The sequence below is a fragment of the Macaca thibetana genome, chromosome 9 (genome assembly GCF_024542745.1).
Source record: "Macaca thibetana thibetana isolate TM-01 chromosome 9, ASM2454274v1, whole genome shotgun sequence".
In the NCBI taxonomy this organism is placed as follows: domain Eukaryota; kingdom Metazoa; phylum Chordata; class Mammalia; order Primates; family Cercopithecidae; genus Macaca; species Macaca thibetana.
The window spans coordinates 95,849,314-95,870,231 of NC_065586.1; the positions used below are offsets into that span (position 1 = coordinate 95,849,314).

At 43.0% G+C, this 20,918-nt stretch overlaps 1 protein-coding gene across 1 annotated transcript in view; it reads left to right on the plus strand.

Moving 5' to 3' along the window:
- Positions 1 to 3,064: 3,064 nt before the first annotated feature.
- Positions 3,065 to 20,918, plus strand: part of ABCC2 (ATP binding cassette subfamily C member 2) — a 60,580-nt gene continuing 42,726 nt past the window's right edge. The window contains exons 1-9 of the mRNA XM_050803135.1: positions 3,065 to 3,554; positions 5,296 to 5,469; positions 13,275 to 13,400; positions 14,600 to 14,734; positions 14,937 to 15,044; positions 15,441 to 15,496; positions 17,977 to 18,076; positions 19,263 to 19,426; positions 20,432 to 20,609. Coding sequence (XP_050659092.1) covers positions 3,522 to 3,554; positions 5,296 to 5,469; positions 13,275 to 13,400; positions 14,600 to 14,734; positions 14,937 to 15,044; positions 15,441 to 15,496; positions 17,977 to 18,076; positions 19,263 to 19,426; positions 20,432 to 20,609 — 1,074 coding nt within the window. The 5' untranslated portion in view covers positions 3,065 to 3,521. The remainder of the gene's footprint in view (positions 3,555 to 5,295; positions 5,470 to 13,274; positions 13,401 to 14,599; positions 14,735 to 14,936; positions 15,045 to 15,440; positions 15,497 to 17,976; positions 18,077 to 19,262; positions 19,427 to 20,431; positions 20,610 to 20,918) is intronic.

Below are 20,918 nucleotides of genomic sequence, written 5' to 3' on the forward strand. Positions count from 1 at the left end.
AGGTGGAGGTTGCAGTGAGCTGAGATTGCGCCACCACACTCCAACCTGGGTGACAGAGCAAGACTCCATCTAAAAAAAAAAAAAAAAGCAAAAAAAGGAAAAGAAGAGAAAAGATTTCCGGAAAGAGCAGGGCAGGCTCCCAAGCAGAGCTTAAAATGACTTGGGGGAACAGGAAGGGTGACAGGCTTGGGTCTTTATGGTGGTTAGGGGGTGGGCTGGAGTGCAGTGTCTTCCATGTGCAGGCAGGGTGCGTGGTTTGAACTTCCCACTGGTGCTAAAGAAGGGAGCACCCATGCTGTCTTGTCAGCTTGTCTGGATGTAGGACAGAGTGGGAAAGAGGTGTGGTGAGGCTAGAGGGCTGTCAGTCTTGCCTCATCAAAACTCAGAGAACTATACTCCTAGAAAGGATGAATCTATACTCTACATAAATTATACCTCAGCCAGGTGTGGTGGCTCATGCCTCTTAATCTCAGCACTTTGGGAGGGCTGAGGCAGGCAGATTGCTTGAGCTCAGGAGTTTGAGACCAGCTTATGCAACAAGGCAAAACCCTTTCTCTACAAAAAGTACAAAAAAAATTAGCCGAGCATGGCGGCACACGCCTGTGGTCCCAGCTACTCAGGCAGCAGAAGTGGGAGGATCACTTGAGCTCAGGAGTTAGAGGCTGCAGTGAGCTGTGACCATGCCCCTGCACTCTAGCCCTTTTCTTTTGAGCCATATACCCTGTCTCAAAAGAAAAACAATTTTACCTCAGTAAACCCAACTTTAAAAGGAGAGAGAGAGAGATTGTTTGTAAAGAACTTATGATAGTGCCTGGCACATAGTGAGTGCTCAGTGTTTACTGCTGTCATTTAAATTATTATTGTTACTACTGCTACCACTTCTACTGCTCCTTCTCTGACCTTTGAATTGAGAATAGTCCTGTGAAGAGAAATAGGACACATTGTGTCCACCCAGTCTTATGATACAATGTGTGATGTAAACCTGCAGTCTTCTTCATTTATATATAAGGAAACTGAGGCCCAAAGACTGATCCCATTTCACCCCTTCCCCTTCAGACTTGTGCCTCTTCCCACCCTTCTTACTCCACCCCAACCCTGCTTACACTGATCAAGGGAAATAACGCAGTTCACTAAGGTGCATGGACCAATGGAAAGACGCTGGAGGACATTACACAAAGACAACCTTTCTGCACGCTCTACAGCTCAAACCTCAAGGCCTTTTAGGGTCCACAAATAACACATTTTTTCCCCTGATGACCCAGCTAGGCTTCAAGAGCAGATATCTCAGACTGGCTTCTGTGATGGCCTCCAGTTGATCATTCTACCCAGGAAAAGAAATTTAAAACTCACTGTTCCAAGATTGATTTTGCGTTTTTCCTTCTCCCTCTCCTCTCTTTACAAACCCTGTTTTGATTCTTATTCATGTAAGTCAATCTGATGATTGTCTTCCTCGTATACAAGTAAATTTACTTGCAGATACCTAACTAGAAATTTCAGAGTTAATCCTTGACGTTATACTTCTCAAAGTTTTACCAAGAGATCCCCCCGTACCCGAGTCCTACCACCGTGCCAAGAGAAGTATGCAGCCTAAAGGTGCACCCTACCCCAACTGAGATCTCTTAGTTCCACAGCACGTCTCCTGGCTCTTCTGGTGAGTGGTATGGAAAATGATGGAGAAACTGCCATATGTTTTCATAATGGTCAGACCAATTTACATTTCCATCAACAGTATACTAGGTTTCCCTTTTCTCCACACCCTTGCCAGCACTTATCTTGTTTTTTTCATAATAGCCATCCTAATAGGTATGAGGTGGTATCTCACTGTGGTTTTGATTTGCATTTTCCAGATGACTTGTAAAGTTGATTCATTTGTCATATACCTGCTGGCCATTTATATGTCTTCTTTGGAGAAGTGTCTGTTCAAGTCCTTTGCCCATTTTTTTAATTTGTTTGTGTATGTTTGCTATTGAGTTGTATGAGTTCCTTATAGTATATCATGGATATTAACTCTTCGTCAGTTATATGGTCTGCAAATATTTTCTCCCACTCTGAATGCTGCCTTTTCATTTTTTGTGTGTGTATACTTGACTTTTAAAATCAGTAACAAGGTCCATACAGTCCACATTTGGCTGATATGCCTCTTGATTCTCTTTTAATTTGTAAGTTCCTTCGACTCCTTTCCTTCTTTTAATTTATTTGTTAAGAAATGGAGTCATTTGCACCATAGACTCTCCCACATCCTGGATTTTGACAATTGCATTCCCGTGGAGTCCTTTAGCATGTTCCTGTGTTTCTTATAATCTGGTAGTTAGATCTAGAATTTGACCAGATTTAGGGCCAGTTTTTTTAGTTAGGATACTGCATGGGTGGTTATGTGTACTTTTTTCATGATATCATGGTCACATACTGCTTGGTTCTTTAAGCAATTTAAATGACAGTACAAAAGGTTGGGTCAGGTGGGGCATGGTAGCTCATGCCTGTAACCCCAGCACTTCGGGAGGCCAAGGCAGGAGGATTGTTGAAGCCTGGGGTTCAAGACCAGCCTGGACAACATAGCAAGTCCCCGTCCCTACAGAATTTTTTTTTAATTAGCTGGGCTTGTTGGCATGTGTCTGTAGTCCCAGCTACTCAGGAAGCTGAGGCAGGAAGATCGCTTGAACCCATGAGGTCAAGGCTGCAATGAGTCATGATGGCACCACTGCACACTAGTCCAGGCAACAGAGCAAAACCCTGTCTCGAAAAAAAATAAAAATAAAAAATAAAAGGTTGGGTCGATGACAGTTTCTGGCGACTGATGCCACCACTCTGTTTGCAGAATCACCCCCTCCTCTGGCCCTGATGTTTTATCATGATATCATATTTACAATGTCTGGCAAAGGCTTCATTCCCATTTGGCATACTACCTCTCAGGCAAATAGACCTTTTGAAAGCCTATATTATGTATATAACATATAGGCTCACACTGGATAAGCTATTTTATAACCTGACTTCTTCACACAAAGTTTATATCATGTTTAAACCATGTTTTAGGTTCTCTATTTTTAATTAAAAATCGAAGGAAGAAGGATATTTCACATTTCTGTAAACTCTAAGATCTTACAACAGAAGCGAAACTGCACATTTAGGGGTGCCTGCCCCTCCACTGATGCTGCCCTTTGTGGGTCATATGTCCTTAGGAAAATGAAAGAGTGTGCACTCCTGACTTGTTGGCCAGCTCTGTTGACATCTTTCAGTGGTTCCTTTCATATACGGCCACTCCTCCAGAGGCCTCTTGTACTTTGGGAACTGGTGAGTCTCCCTGTCCCTAGGGCTTTTTAGTCACATGTCCATCCACTGTTTCAACGTAACATGCATCTAGGCAAGGTTAACGATTAAATGGTTCGGATGAAAGGTCATCCTTTACACAGAACATCAGAATGGTAGATAATTCCTGTTCCACCTTCTCTGAGGAAACAAGTAAAGAAGAAACAACACAGTCATATTAATAGAAGAGTCTTCGTTCCAGACGCAGTCCAGGAATCATGCTGGAGGACTTCTGCAACTCTACTTTTTGGGTGAGAAATTACATTTATCTTCATATTGACTCTTCTCAGACTCAGAACAAGTGGTAGTTAGTTAACTTAGGGTGGCCACCAACAAGATCCAGAAATGTTAGAGGTGCAGTTGGTCTAAAGCTCAGGCTTTTTAGAAAGCATAATTCATAATATCGCCAGAGAATATAAGGGATATAAGATCTGGGAAAGGTAATGCAATTTATTCTGTCATATGTTTATTTTATCTCAGACTCTTGTACTAGCTAGTTGCAAAATTGCCTTCTCTAAAAAGAAACAGGTAAAAACCTTCCAATTTTATCAGTGTGAGGAAGGAGAATTGTTGTTGCATACTTTGCTAGTAGAAGGAAGAGAAGGTCGTGACTGAGTCTTGCTGAGACATGTTGATGTTGAAATGATAATGATAAGTTCTAGAAGAACTGGCAACTAATGATATGGACTAGAAGTTGAGTCTAGGGATGCAACTTTGGGCATCATGAGTACTGAAATAATTTTTGAACAACTGGAGTCGGGTAACACTGTTTTTAAGGAAAAGAAGAGACACCACTTAGAGGGTGAACAAGAACAGTGTAACATTGTGGAGTCATAGATAGCAAAAAATTTCAAGATAAAGGCCAATCAACAGTATCAAAGGTCTAGTGGAATAGAAAACAAAAAAGGACCTTAGATTTAGTGATTTTGGTAAGGATTTAGTGAGACAGTGTCATCTGCAAACTCCTAGCCTCAGCATCGGAATAACCTGGGGCAATTAATAGTTTAAGTATCTTAAGTGATTCTTCTGAATTATAACATTTGATAACCTTATGTAGAGGTGAGAGGGGCAAGGATGAGATAGCAGAGCACCTGGGCAGCACCTCGTGTGTTAGAAAGGACCTGGGTCCCAAGGCCCTCAAGGTCAGGAGTGTATACCACGGCAAGGTGGGTCTTCATGGGCTGCAGTATCTAGACAGGCCATCTCTTGAGAATTCTTTCTGAGTACTAACTACCTGACCAACTTTCTTGGTCATGGCATCGCAACCATTTCTTTGAAGAGTCTGTACAAATAACCATATAAAACAAATTTTAACTATTTATGGGAAGAGAAAAATCTACACTCATGTGACTCAGAGACAAGAATTGGTGCCCACCTCCCACCCCCCAACTTCCACTTCACAAGACACTTCCATTTATCGCAGAATGCAAAGACTGCACAAAACTTGCTGGTAGTAAGCCTTCTGTCCAACAATGCTGTTGTCCCTGCTGTGCTGAACTGGACAGGTTTTTAATGTAAGCGCTCTGGGCCATCAGAGGGTAAATGCTACAGTGTGACTAAGCATTCTCCCTGCATGGCGCCTGCATGTTTGAATATCTGCCACTGAGTTCAGTTAGTACTAGAAACTTGAATAATTTTTTATATCCCAGAGAACTATTCTCTCCTTTAAACTGGGAAACAGCCCTTCTTCATCCTATAATTTGGCAAATGCAGTGTGAGGTTTACTCAGGATAGCTGGTACAGAAATTCACTGAGAATCACAAGAAGACAGGTGTTTAGAGGGTGGGTTGGCCAGAAAGTAACTACATTTGTCATTAAATGGTGAATTTGTATCAATGTGCACAAATAGGAAAATATGGATAGTTAAAGGGTAAGGCTGGATATGGATATGGAGTTGAGTTTAAATTGTCTGGAAGCAGTGAGATGTGGTGCAGGATGGTTTTCTGTCTTCACAATGCATGTATACAACAATCCTTCCCCTTTGGTCTCCAGAATTCCTCATTCCTGGACAGTCCAGAGGCAGACCTGCCACTTTGTTTTGAGCAAACTGTTCTGGTGTGGATTCCCTTGGGCTTCCTATGGCTCCTGGCCCCCTGGCAGCTTCTCCACGTGTATAAATCCAGGACCAAGAGATCCTCTATCACCAAACTCTACCTCGCTAAGCAGGTAAAATAACACCACTGTTTCTGAACTCTAATTCCTTGGTGTACAGTGGAGATATTTTCTTGGTGTTTAGTGTCCTGTTCCTTGTCTTTAAGCAGCTGTCCCAGGTGCCATTATCTCAGGCAGAGCCAGGTTCTGGGTTTCCCTCTCTCCATCTACCCTAATTCTCATGGGTCCCTTGCCACATTTCTTAAATCAAAGTAGCTTTGATTAAGAATGGTGACTCTTAATTCTTGTGGATATTGGGTTCCCTAAACACAAAGGGCATATAATCAATCAAATTATCTTTATAGCATTTGAGAAATGAACACGGGATCACCTGTCTTTAAACAGCTCTAATAAATCGGTGGACTGTAATTCAGTTGGCACCTACCTCATGAAAATGAACTAGATAATGGATCTCCAGCCCCACTGAGGCAATCCAACTATCACTCATCTTCAAAAACTTGGATCTGAAATAAGGTTTCCATTTTCCCCACGTATTCGATGAGTCAGGATGATCACTCACAGTAGAGGGAGGAAGAGTGAGTGTGCACAGTGACAAGCACGAGTACGGAAATAACAGAAAGGACAGGTCTGTGGGAGAGGCCCAGGAGGGGCCAGGAGGGGAGGAGCCCTCAGCCAGCTGCACCAACTCACTCAGGGAGGGGTCTTGTGGGAACCCAAGACCCCCATTTGAGGTAGTAAAATTATCTCAGAAAATCTTCCATCTGCTTCCTTTCACTAGTTTTTTTTTTTTTTTTTTTCTATCTGTCTTTATTATCATTATTACTACTATTTTAAATGGAGTCTCACTCTTGCCCAGGCTGGAGTGCAGTGGCATGATCTCAGCTCACTGCAACCTCTGCCTCCTGGGTTCCAACAATTCTTATGCCTCAATCCCTCCCAAGTAGCTGGGATTACAGGTGCACGCCACCATGCCCAGCTAATTTTTGTATTTTCAGTAGAGATGGGATTTTGCCATATTGGCCAGGCTGGTCTCAAACCCGTGACCTCAAGTGATCCCTCCTGCCTCGGCCTCCCAAAGTGCCAGGATTACAAGCGTGAGCCACCGCACCCAGCCTCTGTCAGTCCTTATCTTTCAACAGGTTTTTAGAAAGGCAAACTAGATTCCATTGTTCTACGAACATACCTAACAATGACTCAGGTTATCTGGAACCTTAAAAGGAGGAAAGAGCTTGGCCAAAGGAAGTGGTCGTCACCTTGACACTTTGAGGTCAGGGTTGGTCGTGGGTTTTGTTGGATTCTGATTAGAAAAAGAACAGTCTCAGAGCTTGGGGCAGGGTCACTGTCTCCTTTGTTGACCTGAGTGCCCATCATAGGACCTAGCATGTTTCAAACACTCAGATGGAATTCAACATTTGTTGAATGTTGGTGTTAAATGCATTCTAGGAATAGTGGTAGATTTAAGAGTATGTTAGAGCTGAACTCAGCGGTGCACACCTGTAATCCCAGCTCCTCTGGAAGCTGGAGGTGGATAGGATCACTAGAGGCCAGCCTGGCAACATAGTGAGTCCCCATCTCTTAAAAAAAAAAAAAAAAGGAAAGAAACGTATGTTAGACTTTGAATATTCTGAACATTGAACAACTCTGCACATTTAACAACATTCTCAGTACCGTTGGATTTGAGTCATTGTTTGAGGTTAGAAGCAATCAAGTTAGGAGGCTTCTTCCACTTTCTGGAGCTTCCAAGAAGAAGCTGGTTAATGAGCAAACCAATATCCCATCCTAATAAAAGCTATTAGTTAACTCTTTTACAAAATACTTTATTGAGATATAATTTACATATCATACAGCTCTCCCATTTAATACAATTCAGGCTGGACGCCGTGGCTCACGCCTGTAATCCCAACATTTTGAGAGGCTGAGGTGGGTGGATCACTTCAGGTCAGGAGTTTGAGACCAGCCTGGCCAACACAGTGAAACCCCATCTCTACTAAAAATACAAACAAATTCAGCTGGGCGTGGTGGCTCATGCCTGTAATCCCAGCACTTTGGGAGGCCAAGGCAGGTGGATCACAAGGTCAGGAGTTCAAGACCAGCGTGGCCAACATGGTGAAACCCCGTCTCTACTAAAAATACAAAAATTAGCCGGGCATGGTGGTGGATGCCTGTAATCCCAGCTACTTGGGAGGCTGAGGCAGAGAATTGCTTGAACCTGGGAGGCGGAGCTTGCAGTGAGCCAAGATCATGCCACTGCACTCCAGCATGGGTGACAAAGCAAGACTTCATCTCAAAAAAAAAACATTAGGCTGGTGCGGTGGCACACACCTGTAACCCCAGCTACTCAGGTGGCTGAGGCATGAGGATCACTTGAACCTGGGAGGTGGAGGTTGCAGTGAGCCGAGATCACGCCACTGCACTCCAGCTTCAGACTCTGTCTCAAAAAAAAAAAAAAAAAAAAAATTCCGTTTTTTTCAGTATATTAGCACATATGTGCAAACTTCACCACAGTCAATTTTAGAACATTTCATTCTCTTTAACCCCGTCTCCTCATTCCCATTATCCTTAGCAACCGCTAAATCTCTTTTCTTTCTTTATAGATTTCCCTGTTCTGGACATTTCATATGAATGGAATTATATAATATGTGGTCTTTTTTTATTGGCTTTTTTCCCTTGGCACAATGTTTTCAAGGTTTATCTGTGCTGTACCATTGCTGTACCATGTATCGATATTTCACTCCTTTTTTTTTTTTTTTTTTTTTTTTTTTTTTTGAGACAGAGTCTCACTCTGTCGCCCAGGCAGACTGCCAACATAGATTCTTGCCAACAATGTGTTAAAGTGCATGTGCCTGCACCATTGTCAGCACTGAGTTATTTTCAACTTTTATGTGCAAACGTGACATCTCATTGAGTTACTTCGCATTTTTATGAATACTAATGCAGTTGATTTTTTAATCTGTTAAGTATATTTCATTTGTGAATTGTCTATTCATATCACTTCCTTATTTTCTTAATGGGGGTGTGAGTGTATTTAACTTATCTTTTGAACAGATAATTCTCAGAGGGTCACAAAATTCAAAAAGTACAAAAGGGGCTGGGCATAGTAGCTCATGCCTGTAATCCCAACACTTTGGGAAGCTGAGGTGGGAGAATTGCTTGAGCCCAGGAGTTTGAGACCAGCCTGGCCAACTTGGTGAAACCTATCTCTACAAAAAATATTTTTTAAAAATTAGCCAGGCATGGTGGCATGTGCCTGTGGTCCCAGCTACTCGGGAGGCTAAGGTGGGAAGATCACTTGAGTTTAAGGAGGTCAAGGCTGCGGTGAGCCATGTTCACACCACTGCACTTCAGCCTGGGCAACAAAGCTAGACCCTGTCTCAAAAATAAAATAAAACAAAATAGAAAAGGACAGAAGGGTACACAGTACTCTAGTCACTCATTCCTGTCTTAGTTGATAACCATTGATACCAGTTCCTTGTATCTCCTTCCAGAAATAGCCTGCGCTTTTACAAACAGCTACGTACATATATTTTTTTCACACAAATGCTAGTGTCCCATATGTGCTTTTCTGTGACTTAGAGCTCCTTCCATTTTAGTACATAAAAATCTGCGTGTTTCTCTTTTTTGATGGATATGTTATTCATTTGTACCTAAGCAGCCAAACTCGTACTGATACCACCATGATGCGACAAAATACAAAACATCATTCCATTAATGTTAGAGTAACGAACAAATTAGGGAGCATGGTAAAACAGAGCTAAAAGGGGCTGAGGAAATCAGTGAAGTGCATTATAGTGTAACCGTTCACCTGAACAATTGAGTTTTTTTAAATCAGTAAAAGCCCCCCAATCCCACAAAGTAGGAATAATCCTTCATCTTTATACTTTTTACTTCCTATTCTTAAAGTTAGATTCTAAATCCTAAAGATACACCAACGAGATTGTATCTACTTATCTATAGCCAGAGGCATCTATTGTGTCATATACAGCAGCCAAGGTTACTGAAACCTCTTTGATTAGACTTCAGTCATATCCCACCCCCAAAATCAACCCAATAGGTACAATGAGAACCTATCAAGGCAGAATACAGAGCTGTAAAACAAGAAAAATCCTGTGAGGGAGGGAGGGAAAAAGGAAGGATTCCGCCACTACCCAGACTGAAATTGAGTTAATATATTCATCTCAACACATGTTCAGGCTGCATGTTCAGGGAGTAATTTAAGAATAAATCTATGATTTGTGAAGCACTGAAATACTTAGTGGTTTGCTGTGTTACATCATAGCTTTCCCCAGCAGTTTCCAAGACAGCCTTCAAAAACTGGCAGGAGAATTTTGCTGGAGCTGCATGCAGGACTACCAAGATTCCTCCCCATATTTATGAAACCGATTGTTCTGGGACTGGTTGTTCTAGTCTTCTGTGTGTCAGGTCTGACTTTTCCAGGAATGGTTGATCCACACTGGAAGGCTTCCAGATGTGTTCCCCAGGCATCCCAGGCGGTAGGAAGAGTAGAGGCCTGGGTATTCTGTAGATGCTGAGCCCTGAGTCATACTGTTACTTATTCTTTGGTCAGTTGGTTTTCTACCACCTCTTAGATTTCATTCTCCGTAACTAGCTCATATGCTGTTTGTAGCTAAGGTTCAGGGTATTGTAAAGTTCTTGCAGCTGCTAGAGGCTGCAGTGTTTCTATCTCTGAAATCCATCATTAATTACACACAACTGGGCTGGAGAGAACATGAATCTGGTCTGCTGTTTCTTCTCCTAGACCTTATCTTCATTCTTCACTGTGCTCTTCTCTGCAGAAGTGGGTAGTTTTACTTTGAGACTAGTGGAAGAATTAGGGCTTTCCTGAATAAATAGATTCACAGAGGAAGGAAGAGGAGAGAGCCTCTGAGTGGGACACCTCCTCAGATGTCTTTTGCAAGGATGGATAACTTTCATCAGGGCCACAAGTCACAGGCATTGATGAAAGAGTCCCTAGAACTGGATGCTTTGGAATAAGGCAGGCTTTGGAGACAGGATGGACTCACACTCGTGTTATTGAAAAGGAGTGGGGAGGGGCAGGTGCAGTGGCTCACACCTGTAATCCCAGCACTTTGGGAGGCTGAAGTGGGTGGATCACCTGAGGCCAGAAGTTCAAGACAAGCCTGGACAACATGGTGAAACCCCGTCTCTACTAAAAATACAAAAATTAGCTGGGCATGGTGGTTCACACCTGTAATCCCAGCTACTTGGGTGGCTGAGGCAGGAGAATCGCTTGAACGCGGGAGGTGGAGGTTGCAGTGAGCTGAAATCGCACCACTACACTCCAGCCTCGGTGATAAAGCAAAATTCCATACCAAAAAAAAAAAAAAAGAAAGAAAAAGAAAAAGATGAAGAAAAAGAAAGAAAAGGTGGGGGAAAATTAAAGAGCTGGACTGTAAAAATGGCTAAGGCTTTAAGATTTAAGTATCTAGGTAGAAGATCTTAGAGAAATATGTAAAATTTCTCCAAATGTAGAAGTATCAAAAAGCCAGGATGAAGTCAGTCCCCTCCACATTAACAGGAGACAACCAGCTCAATCCCACAAAAGTCTGCTTCTTTCTTTGTAATGATTCTTTGAGATGCTGTTATTTGAATGTACCATAATTTATGTGCCCTATATGCCATGAGTGTCATTGGTTTCTAATATTTTGCATCATAAGCAATGCTGCAATCCACAGCTTTGTATATACTTGTGTATTCAAGTGCATCTATAGGATAAATTCAAAAAAATGAAATGACTGAGTTAAGGATACGTGAACTCATAATTTTTATAGACAGTGCAAACTGCCCTCCAAAGAGGCTCTCCTCGGTCTCACCAACTTTGTATCACATTTTTTGATGTTTGCTAGTTGGTTAGGCAAAAGTGGTATGTCATTATACTTTCAAATTGTATTCTCATATTAATGAGGTTAAGCATATTCTCATACGTTTTAAAGCCTTTTGTGTTTTTTTAAAAATCCATTTATATTATATACTCTTCTTTTGCATTGAGTTATTAGAGTATTTTTTAAAATTACTTTGTAGAAGTTCTTTATAAAGTTAACTGGTCTTTTTTGATATAAATTGCTCAGTGTATTTCAAATCCATTGTATGAGTTTAATATATATAAGTCTGTGGCAAGGCCCCCTCCTTTTCCCTAGCCTGGGGAGTAGGCTGCTGGTTAGCATCCTCTAGTCATCTCCAACGGCAGGTGCCTTAGCTCTAGCTTGCTCTTTTTTACCTCCTAGTTTACCTAAAGGCAACCATAACGTACCACCTATAAAGCTATTTTTTTTTTCCAAAACCGCATAGTATCTTGTGGGGAAAACACCCTGTAGCGTATTATATACTTGAAAAAATGCATTCCAGTTATTAACATGTCTCTGACTCTACTCCTTACTAAATAATAGCACTGATCCTGTTAGTTAAAGTAAAGGTGCATTCATCTCCTTCCTTGGCTGGTTTTCATTACAAAGGGCCCATTATCTCTGCCTGAGACATTCCAGATAAATGAGACTTAAAAGAATGAATAAGGGTAGATGGGTAGGAGCATAAAAGGATGAGGGGAGGGGAGATGGTGCCGCATAAATATCTTCGTTTTGGTGGCTAAGATGCTGGTATATTTCCTCAGTGGAGGCAGTAATTTTCCCTCCTGATAGGTGGGGATGTGGGCCTTTAAAACAGTATAATGTGTATCATCATGTCTTCTGAGCTCATAGGACAAATATTGACTGGCATTATCTGGGATCAAGACTGGGGCTGGGTGTGGTGGCTCATGCTTGTAATCCCAGCACTTTGGGAGGCCGAGGCAGGCAGATCTCCTGAGGTCAGGAGCTTGAGACCAGCCTGGCAAACATGGTGAAATCCCCGTCTCTACTAAAAATACAAAAATTAGTCAGGTGTGGTGGCGCACACTTGTAATCCCAGCTACTCGGGAGGCTGAGGCAGGCGAATCACTTGAACTCAGGAGGTGGAGGTGGCAGTGAGCTGAGATTAGGCCTCTGCACTCCAGCCTGGGCCACAGAGTAAGACTCTGTCTCAAAACAAAAACAAAAAACCTATGGCCTAAGAAACGGAATAGTGCCTTTAAAACCTAGTACCTTCTATTGCCGTATAACAAAATACCCCAAAACTTAGCAGCTAAAAAAGGATTCTTTAAATCTTAACAGTTTCTGTGGGTCAAGAATTTGGAAGCAGCTTACCCAGGTTCTGCTTCAAGGTCTCTCATGAGGTTGAAGTTAGTATGTGCTGTCTGGGGCTACTGGCATGTGAAGGCTTGACTAGGGCTCAAAGACCTGCTTCTAAGATGACTCTCACATGGCTGGCGGCAGGAAGCCCCAGTTTCTCACTGACTGTTGGCAGAAGGTCTCAGTTCCTTACCAAGCGGACCTCTCCAAAGAGCTACTGGAGTGTTCTCATGACCCAACTGGTAGCTTCCTCCAGAGTGAGCAATCGGAGACGGAGAACAAGGAGAAAGAATCCGCATTGCTTTTCATGCCCTAGCCTTGGAAGTCACACACTGTCACTTCTGCCATTTTCTGTTCACCAGAAGTACATCCCTAAGTCCCCAGCCCACACTCAAGGGAGGGGGAATTAAGCTCTGCTCTTTGAAGAAAGGAATATCAAAAAGTCTGCAGACATATTTTAAAACTTCACACTCAGCATTCCTCAAAAACAATGATCATGGCATACTTTGAACATTATTCTATCACTTGAACTGTATGTATCCATTCATTCCAGAAATATTTATTGTGTTATCTGAATCGCTGTATACCATTTTTCTTATCCATCACTGGAAACCATTATGTTTTAAGAGCCTTATAAAGAATGATATCCTCCTAACAGTGGTCTTTTTCCCTTCTCAGGTATTTGTTGGTTTTCTTCTTATTCTAGCAGCCATAGAGCTGGCCCTTGTACTCACAGAAGACTCTGGACAAGCCACAGTCCCTGCTGTTCGATATACCAATCCAAGCCTCTACCTAGGCACATGGGTAAGACCTATCACCACTTCTGCCCTGTGTTTCCCTTTTCATTACCCACAGGCATCTAGCTGAAATGTACTCTTTGGGGATGAAATTAATTCCAAGGTCATCTGTCTTTTTCACAGGATCCATAGTGAGGCAAAGCTTGGTTGGAATGGGGTGAAACTAATTTTAGCTTTTCATCTTCATTTGAGCATTAATGTATAGAGCCTTCTCCCTAGGTTAAGTATTAGCTTTCATGACTAAGATGTATATCTTATGTCCACATATCTTGCCATCTAAGGGTCACAGAGGAGAGCTAATATTCTTGATGTAAAAGAATATTTTAAATGTTGTAAATAGTATTTTTAAATTGATTGATGACTCTAAACAATGGATCAGTGAGCTTAGAGTTTCTATAAACTTGATATCAAAAAACTAATGTCTCTCCTGCAGGCATTTTTTTCGGGGGATGGGCCTAGACAGTGTTTAAATAACACTTTAATTAATTGCCATCAATTCAGTGGCAACTAATGACGCATAATTATTTGAACTTTCAAACTTTATTGAAAAATCAGAATGTCTGGCAATTGCAAACCTACATTCAGGCAGAGCAGTGTCAGCTGGGTCTCAGTAGCAGTGGTCCCTTTAGACCATGTGCTCGGCACAATCCTCGCTGGGCAAATGTTATAAATCATGGCTCTTTCCCCACCAGAATGTTGTTTTAGGAGCACAGCACTAGGTCTAGGAAATCAACATTTAATTTATTATATCTAAAGTAGATGATATAGGGCAATTTTTTAAAATTAATTGCTTAATCTTATATTAGAAAATCAAGCTACGGACACCTTGCACCTAATTAATTAGAACCTGTCTTCCGACCTTACTACTGTAATGTCTGAAATTAATTTTCGTGCATCTTGGAAAGGTTTTTCTAGCTCCCAAAGTAACTCCACTAAAATGCAGATAGTGACCTTCTACGTTCTTGGCCAGCATCCCACTCAAGTGTGGTCCATGGAGAGAGATGAGGCACTGAAAGAAAAAGCTGGATGTCATGGCGGGGAAATGTTCAACCTGACATCTGTGTGCTCTCTACCTGGCCAGATTAGTCACGGCAGTCTCCTCCCTCAGCCCTCCTTTCTTTCTTCCCATGTTCTCTGACATCCTTCTCCCCTGAGTCCTCGGTTAGTGGCAGTATTCTTCAGAACATCATGTGAATTTCTCTCCAGCTCCTGGTTTTGCTGATCCAATACAGCAGACAATGGTGTATACAGAAAAACTCCTGGTTCCTGTCCCTATTCTGGGTTCTCTCAATACTCTGTGGCACTTTCCAATTTCAGACTCTGATCCGGACACTCTTGCAGGTAAGGAAAAAAGAGTGGATGACACGAGGAGGTACCACGGGGCATCTTCTAAGATTAAATGACATCAAACTGAGCTCCGGGATCGAATTGTACTAGTGGGATTTGATCATAGGCTTTAATCACAAGCATTGATATATACGGGCCATGTAGACTTCATTTGGACAAAAGGCTCATTTTTTCCTCTTTGTTTTTTTCTTCATAGGGTGACAATTCTAATCTGGCCTACTCCTGCCTGTTCTTCATCTCTTATGGATTCCAGATCCTGATCCTGATCTTTTCAGCATTTTCAGAAAATAATGAGTCATCAAATGTGAGATTCTAAATATGCCCATCTCATATGTTACTTAATTGGATGATATCTTAATGAATATAACTTTAAGAAGTCTGAGTCTCATGGAGGCCCCACAAGACCATTTTATGACAAGGAAACAGATAGTGATGAGAGTATTAATATGCTGACTTTTACTTTCACCTGCCAATTGTCAGCATAGTTAACTCATTCATGTATCTATGCCAGAAAATCTGATTATCATTCTACTAGTGGCTTTAGGGTCTCCAAATAAACACATGTTGATAAGCTGACTTTAACATCATATCTAGTTTCTAGCACAACATTATATCATTAAAAAATCAGTTTCAGATTTCAGAGTCCCATGCAGTTCCTGTCTCCAACTGGTTTACTTTTCAATTTTTTTGTGTCTTTCAGAATCCATCATCCACAGCTTCGTTTCTGAGTAGCATTACCTACAGTTGGTATGACAGGTAGGAAAGCCTGGAGTATGGGTTGTCTGTATCCTTATTCTCTCACTCCTCTGAAAGTGACAGAAAGATTCTTTATTTTATTTATTTATTATTTTTTGAGATGGAGTTTCGCTCTTGTCGCCCAGGCTGGAGTGCAATGGTGTGATCTTGGCTCACTGCAACCTCCACCTCCTGGGTTCAAGCGATTATCCTGCCTCAGCCTCCCAAGTAGCTGGGGTTGCAGGTGTGAGCCACCATGCCCAGATAATTTTTGTGTTTTTAGTAGAGATGGGGTTTCACCATGTTGGCCAAGCTGGTCTCGAACTTGAGCTCATAATCTGCCTGCCTTGGCCTCCCTAAGTGCTGGGATTACAGGCATGAGCCACCATGCCCAACCGAAAGATTAATTTTTTTAAAATGCCTCCTGTGACCTCCATTTCTCTTCTACTTAGAGTCAGAGAGTGTTAAAACTTACAGACCAACTTAATCCAAGCCCTCCAGTGGGCAGATTGGGATGCTGAGGAGAAGAAGGAGGGGGATTTGTTTTCGGTAGCCTGGGAGTCCCACAGGAGAAGAGGAAGGAGGCAGTAGGACAGGAAAAGCAAAAGTTGGAGGCAGGTTTGGAGGGTAAGGGGTGAAATAGCTGGCCTGGGCTACCAGAGGATCTGGAGCAGACACCCTTGGCCTTTATAGTTGCAGGGACCCATTTGGCAGGCTGGTGAAATCTATGAATCCCTTCTCGGGAAGTGTTTTAAATGCATAAAATAAAATGAAAGACATTGGATTCTAAACAAAACCAAATATATTGAAATATAGTTACCAAAATATTTAAAAAACAAGTGCATAATTTAGTAATACATAGACTTCATTATTAATGCATTAAATAACAAGATCTAGTGATGAGTCTAACAATGACCATAATTTCAAAGTAGTGATAAGCATAAGTGAGCTATGAGAACATGTGGGATTTCTCAGCCTGACGCAGTGGCTCATGCCTATAATCCCAGCACTTTGGGAGGCTGAGGGGGGTGGATCACCTGAGGTCAGGAGTTTGAGACCAGCCTGGTCAACATGGTGAAACCCTGTCTCCACTAAAAATACAAAAATTACCTAGCATGGTGGCACATGCCTGTAATCCCAGCTCCTCAGGAGGCTGAGGCAGGAGAATCGCTTGAACCTGGGAGGCAGAGGTTGCTGTGAGCCGAGATCGCAGCATTGCACTCCAGTCTTGGTGACAAGAACGAAATTCCATCCCCCCCAACAAAAAAAAAAAGGAAAGAAAGAAAAGAAAACATGGGATTTCCAAATGCTAGATTTCAGTTAGATGCTATTACAAATAACAATATAATATATAATTTAGGCCAAGTGTGGTGGTTTACAACTGTAATCCTAGCACTTTGGGAAGCCAAGGCAGGAAAATCACTTGAGCCCAGAAGTTTGAGGCTGCAGTCAGCTATGGTTGTGTCACTGCACTCCAGCCTAGGCAGAGAAAGACTATGTCTCTAAACATATATATAATTTATTTTCCATCTATATTCTCAAACTCCTGGCTAAGAGCCCTGATCAAGAGAGATGGCACAGTGGCTGGACATAGTGGCTCACACCTGTAATCCCAGCACCTTGGGAGGCTGAGTTGGGCAGATCACTTGAGGTCAGGAGTTCGAGAACAGCCTGGCTAACATGGTGAAACCCCGTCTCTACTAAAAATACAAAAATTAGCCAGGGGCCAGGTGCATTGGTTCACGCCTGTAATCTCAGCACTTTGGGAGGCAGAGGCGGGTGGATCACCTGTCAGAAGTTCGAGACCAGCCTGGCCAACATGGTGAAACCCTGTCTCTACTAAAAATAAAAAATTAGCCAGGCGTGGTGGTGTGTGCCTGTAATTCCAGCTACTTGGGAGGCTGAGGCAGGAGAATCACTTGAACCTGGGATGTGGATCTTACAGTAAGCCGAGGTCGCACCACTGCACTCCAGCCTAGTGACAATATTGAAACTCCGTCTCAACAGAAAAAAAGAAGAAGTCGTGTGGAGTGTTGCACACCTGTAATCCCAGCTACTTGGGAGGCTAAGGCAGGAGAATCACTTTGAACCCGGGAGGCAGAGGCTGCAGTGAGCCAAGATTGAGTACTTTTGAAATTTTCCATGATGAAATACGGTTTTCAAAAAAATAATACCTTAGCATTTCTAGATTTTGCACCTTGGTACAAATTAGCATGAGCAGCCAATTTGTTGATTCATTCACTTGAAAAATATTGAACACAACTGTGTGTCAGTGACCATTCCAGGCACTAAAAGAGTGCTCATCTTTTGAGAGCTAGAAAATATATATTAAGCCCATATATAGGTTACTCTTTGAAAGTAATAATAGCTATTAAGAAAATAAAGCAGTAGTGTATTTGGAGTGAAGTGCGACTTTAGACAGGGTAACAGGGGAAGCTTCTCAGAGGAGATGATGTCTGAACAGAGACTCAAATGATGAGATCAGGCCCTCCGAGGGACAGTCAGAGGGAAGTGTGTTCCAGTCAGAAGGAGCAGGCATGCGAGGCTGAGAGGGGAACACGTTTGACTTACTCAGGGAATGGCAAGAAGATCCAGGAGAGGGTACGCATGGGGTGAGATGGGCTCAAGGAAGTGGACAGGGATTAAGCTGTGTGGACCCTTGTGGGCCACAATAAGGAATCTGGACTTTATCTGAAGTCTGATTGCCAGTGGAAGGTTTTGAGCAGAGAGTAATGAGATTGGATTCATGTTGTAAAGAGCTTACTTGGGCAACTCCCCAGAGGATGGATCGTTGGGGGCAAGAGTAGAAGCTGGAAGGGAAGCCAGGGCAGTTGTCCCAGCAAGGGAAACCCATCAGATGGGACCTCAGTGGAAGACATTGTGAGAGAGTGTCACTGGTAGGCTGAGAAGCTGGAATTTGGGGCAAGATGAGACTCAGGAGGATGTAATGAGGAGGCCAAAGCATAGACAAAGAGGCTGGTGACTGAGTTGTAATGCCCCATGCGTTAGTTTCCCAGGGCTGCCATGATAGAGTACCACACTGGATAGCTTAAAACAGAAATGTACTGTGCCCAGCTCAGGAGGCCAGGAGGCTGAAATCAAGATAGCAGACTTGCTCTCACTGAAACCTGGAGGGGAGAATCCTCTCTTCCACCTTCTAGTGTTTGCCAGTAACCCTTGGCGTTCCTTCACTTCCGGATGCATCACTCTGATCTCTGCCTCCACCATCACAGGACCATCTTCTCCCTGTGTCTGTCTCTTCTCTTCTTGTAAAAATACCAGTTATACCACATTAGGGCCCCTGTGACCTCATCTTAATTTGGTTACATCTGCAAAGACCCTATTTCCAAATAAGGGCACATTTTAAGGTACTGGGGGTTAGGGCTTCAACATAGCTTTTGGGGGTAGGGCTACAGTTCAACCCATAACATCTCACAGCAACCACAAGCATGAAAAGAACTGAAAGGGCCTCTCAGCACCATGCCCAGGCCCTTCGCTCTCAGGACTGCCCCTTAGGCCCTCACGCAGATGGGTCTCTGTTTTTACATGGTACTCTTACCAGGTTAGTTGCCTGGTTTTCTAACCCCAAATAGATTACAAGTATCAATTAGCAGTGGGAGAGTGGATCAGTGCAGGCAGCTAGAAAGGCAGAAGCAACTAGACCAGGGAGAGACGATCAAAACCTGTACATAGAAGGCCACGGGGCTCACAGGCTGACCATCCTGAAGCTGCTCAGGCCAGGAACAGACATAACTCTGTGGACACTGTTGTTTGGTTTTGTACCTAGGATGACATTAAAAAGAAAAAAAAGAAGTCTGGGACCAAAAAAGATGTTCCAAAATCCTGGTTGATCAAGGCTCTGTTCAAAACTTTCTACACAGTGCTCCTGAAATCGTTCCTACTGAAGCTAGTGAATGACATCTTCACGTTTGTGAGTCCTCAGCTGCTGAAGTGAGTCCTCAGGCCTTAGATGGTCCTTTCAGGGCCTCCTCTGCCACCCTCCTTTTTGCCCCGTGTATGCAAGCAGGAACTTTTCTTCAATTCCCATTTTGTAAAAATGCTCATCATTTTCTTCCACCTTAGCCTTGTGTTCATGAAGACTGCAGGCAGTTTTCAAGATGTATGATGATGTGTACTTTAGCCTCTCTCTTTTCCGTGTCTCTCTCCTCACAGGGGGCCGGGTAATCGTTAGGGGCTCTTTCTTGTTAAACTGCTAAGGGCTGAGCCAGGCCCAAGGGGTGGGCAGCATGCCCCTGGAGAGTAACTGACTTCATCTCTCTGTCACAGCCTTCCATGGGCGGTTCGGGTTAATCTTGACAAGACTTCAAAATCTGCCACGATCTATGGAATGAACCACCTGCAGGGAAAAACAGGGACAAAGCATTGCAGTGGCAGCTATGTGGAGCATTTCTTTCGTTATCCATTCTCACAGCCATGGCTTATAAACCCTACACTCTTGCTGCTCATCTCCAAGTAAAAGCAAGAACGCCAGGCTAGGCATGGTGGCTCATGACTGTATCTCAGCAGTTTGGGAGATTGAGGCAGGAGGATTGTTTGAGGCCAGGAGTTTGAAACCAGGCTGGTCAACATAACAAGACCCCATCTCTACAAAAGAAAAGAATTAGCTGGATGTGATGGCACATGCTTGAAACCCAGCTATTCAGGAGGCTGAGGTGGGAGGATCACCTAAGCCCAGGAGCTCGAGGCTTAATGAACTATGATCCTGCTACTGCACTCCAGCCTGGACAACAGAGCGAGACCCTGTATCAGAAATAAAACAAAACAAAAAGGACACTGGTGAAACTGTGGAGCTTAGGTCTTCCAAAGGCTTTGGACAATTCTGGTCACTTTTGTTACCTACAGTATAAAGGTGGCGTAGTCTAGCTGGCTGTGCATGAGGGGAGAGGTGTTCTCGGAGGCCTTATGGATATAACTAACTTGGCTTTTCTCTGGCAGATTGCTGATCTCCTTTGCAAGTGACCGTGACACATATCTGTGGATTGGATATCTCTGTGCAATCCTCTTATTCGCTGCGGCTCTCATTCAGTCTTTCTGCCTTCAGTGTTATTTCCAGCTGTGCTTCATGCTGGGTGTAAAAGTGCGGACAGCTATCATGGCTTCTGTATATAAGAAGGTAAGCAGAATATGGCAGGTATCACTAAAGAAAATCCCCTCAGTAAATATGAATATTGATTCCAAGGTTGAGGAAAATGTGATGGAAATGATAACTCATCTCAACACTTAATTTTGACCATACAGCCTCCGTTAGATGTTTCTTTGGAAATTAGATTATGAGAAGTGTGTTCACAAACAATGGGTGGAGAGGCCAGGAGGGAAAAGGTACTCCCCAGGGAGAAGCTTGCAAGCTGTTCTGGTGCTCAGGATCCACCTTGCAGTCCTGAAGGCTTGGCTACCCATCCACCTCTTCCTGCGTCTCTTGACA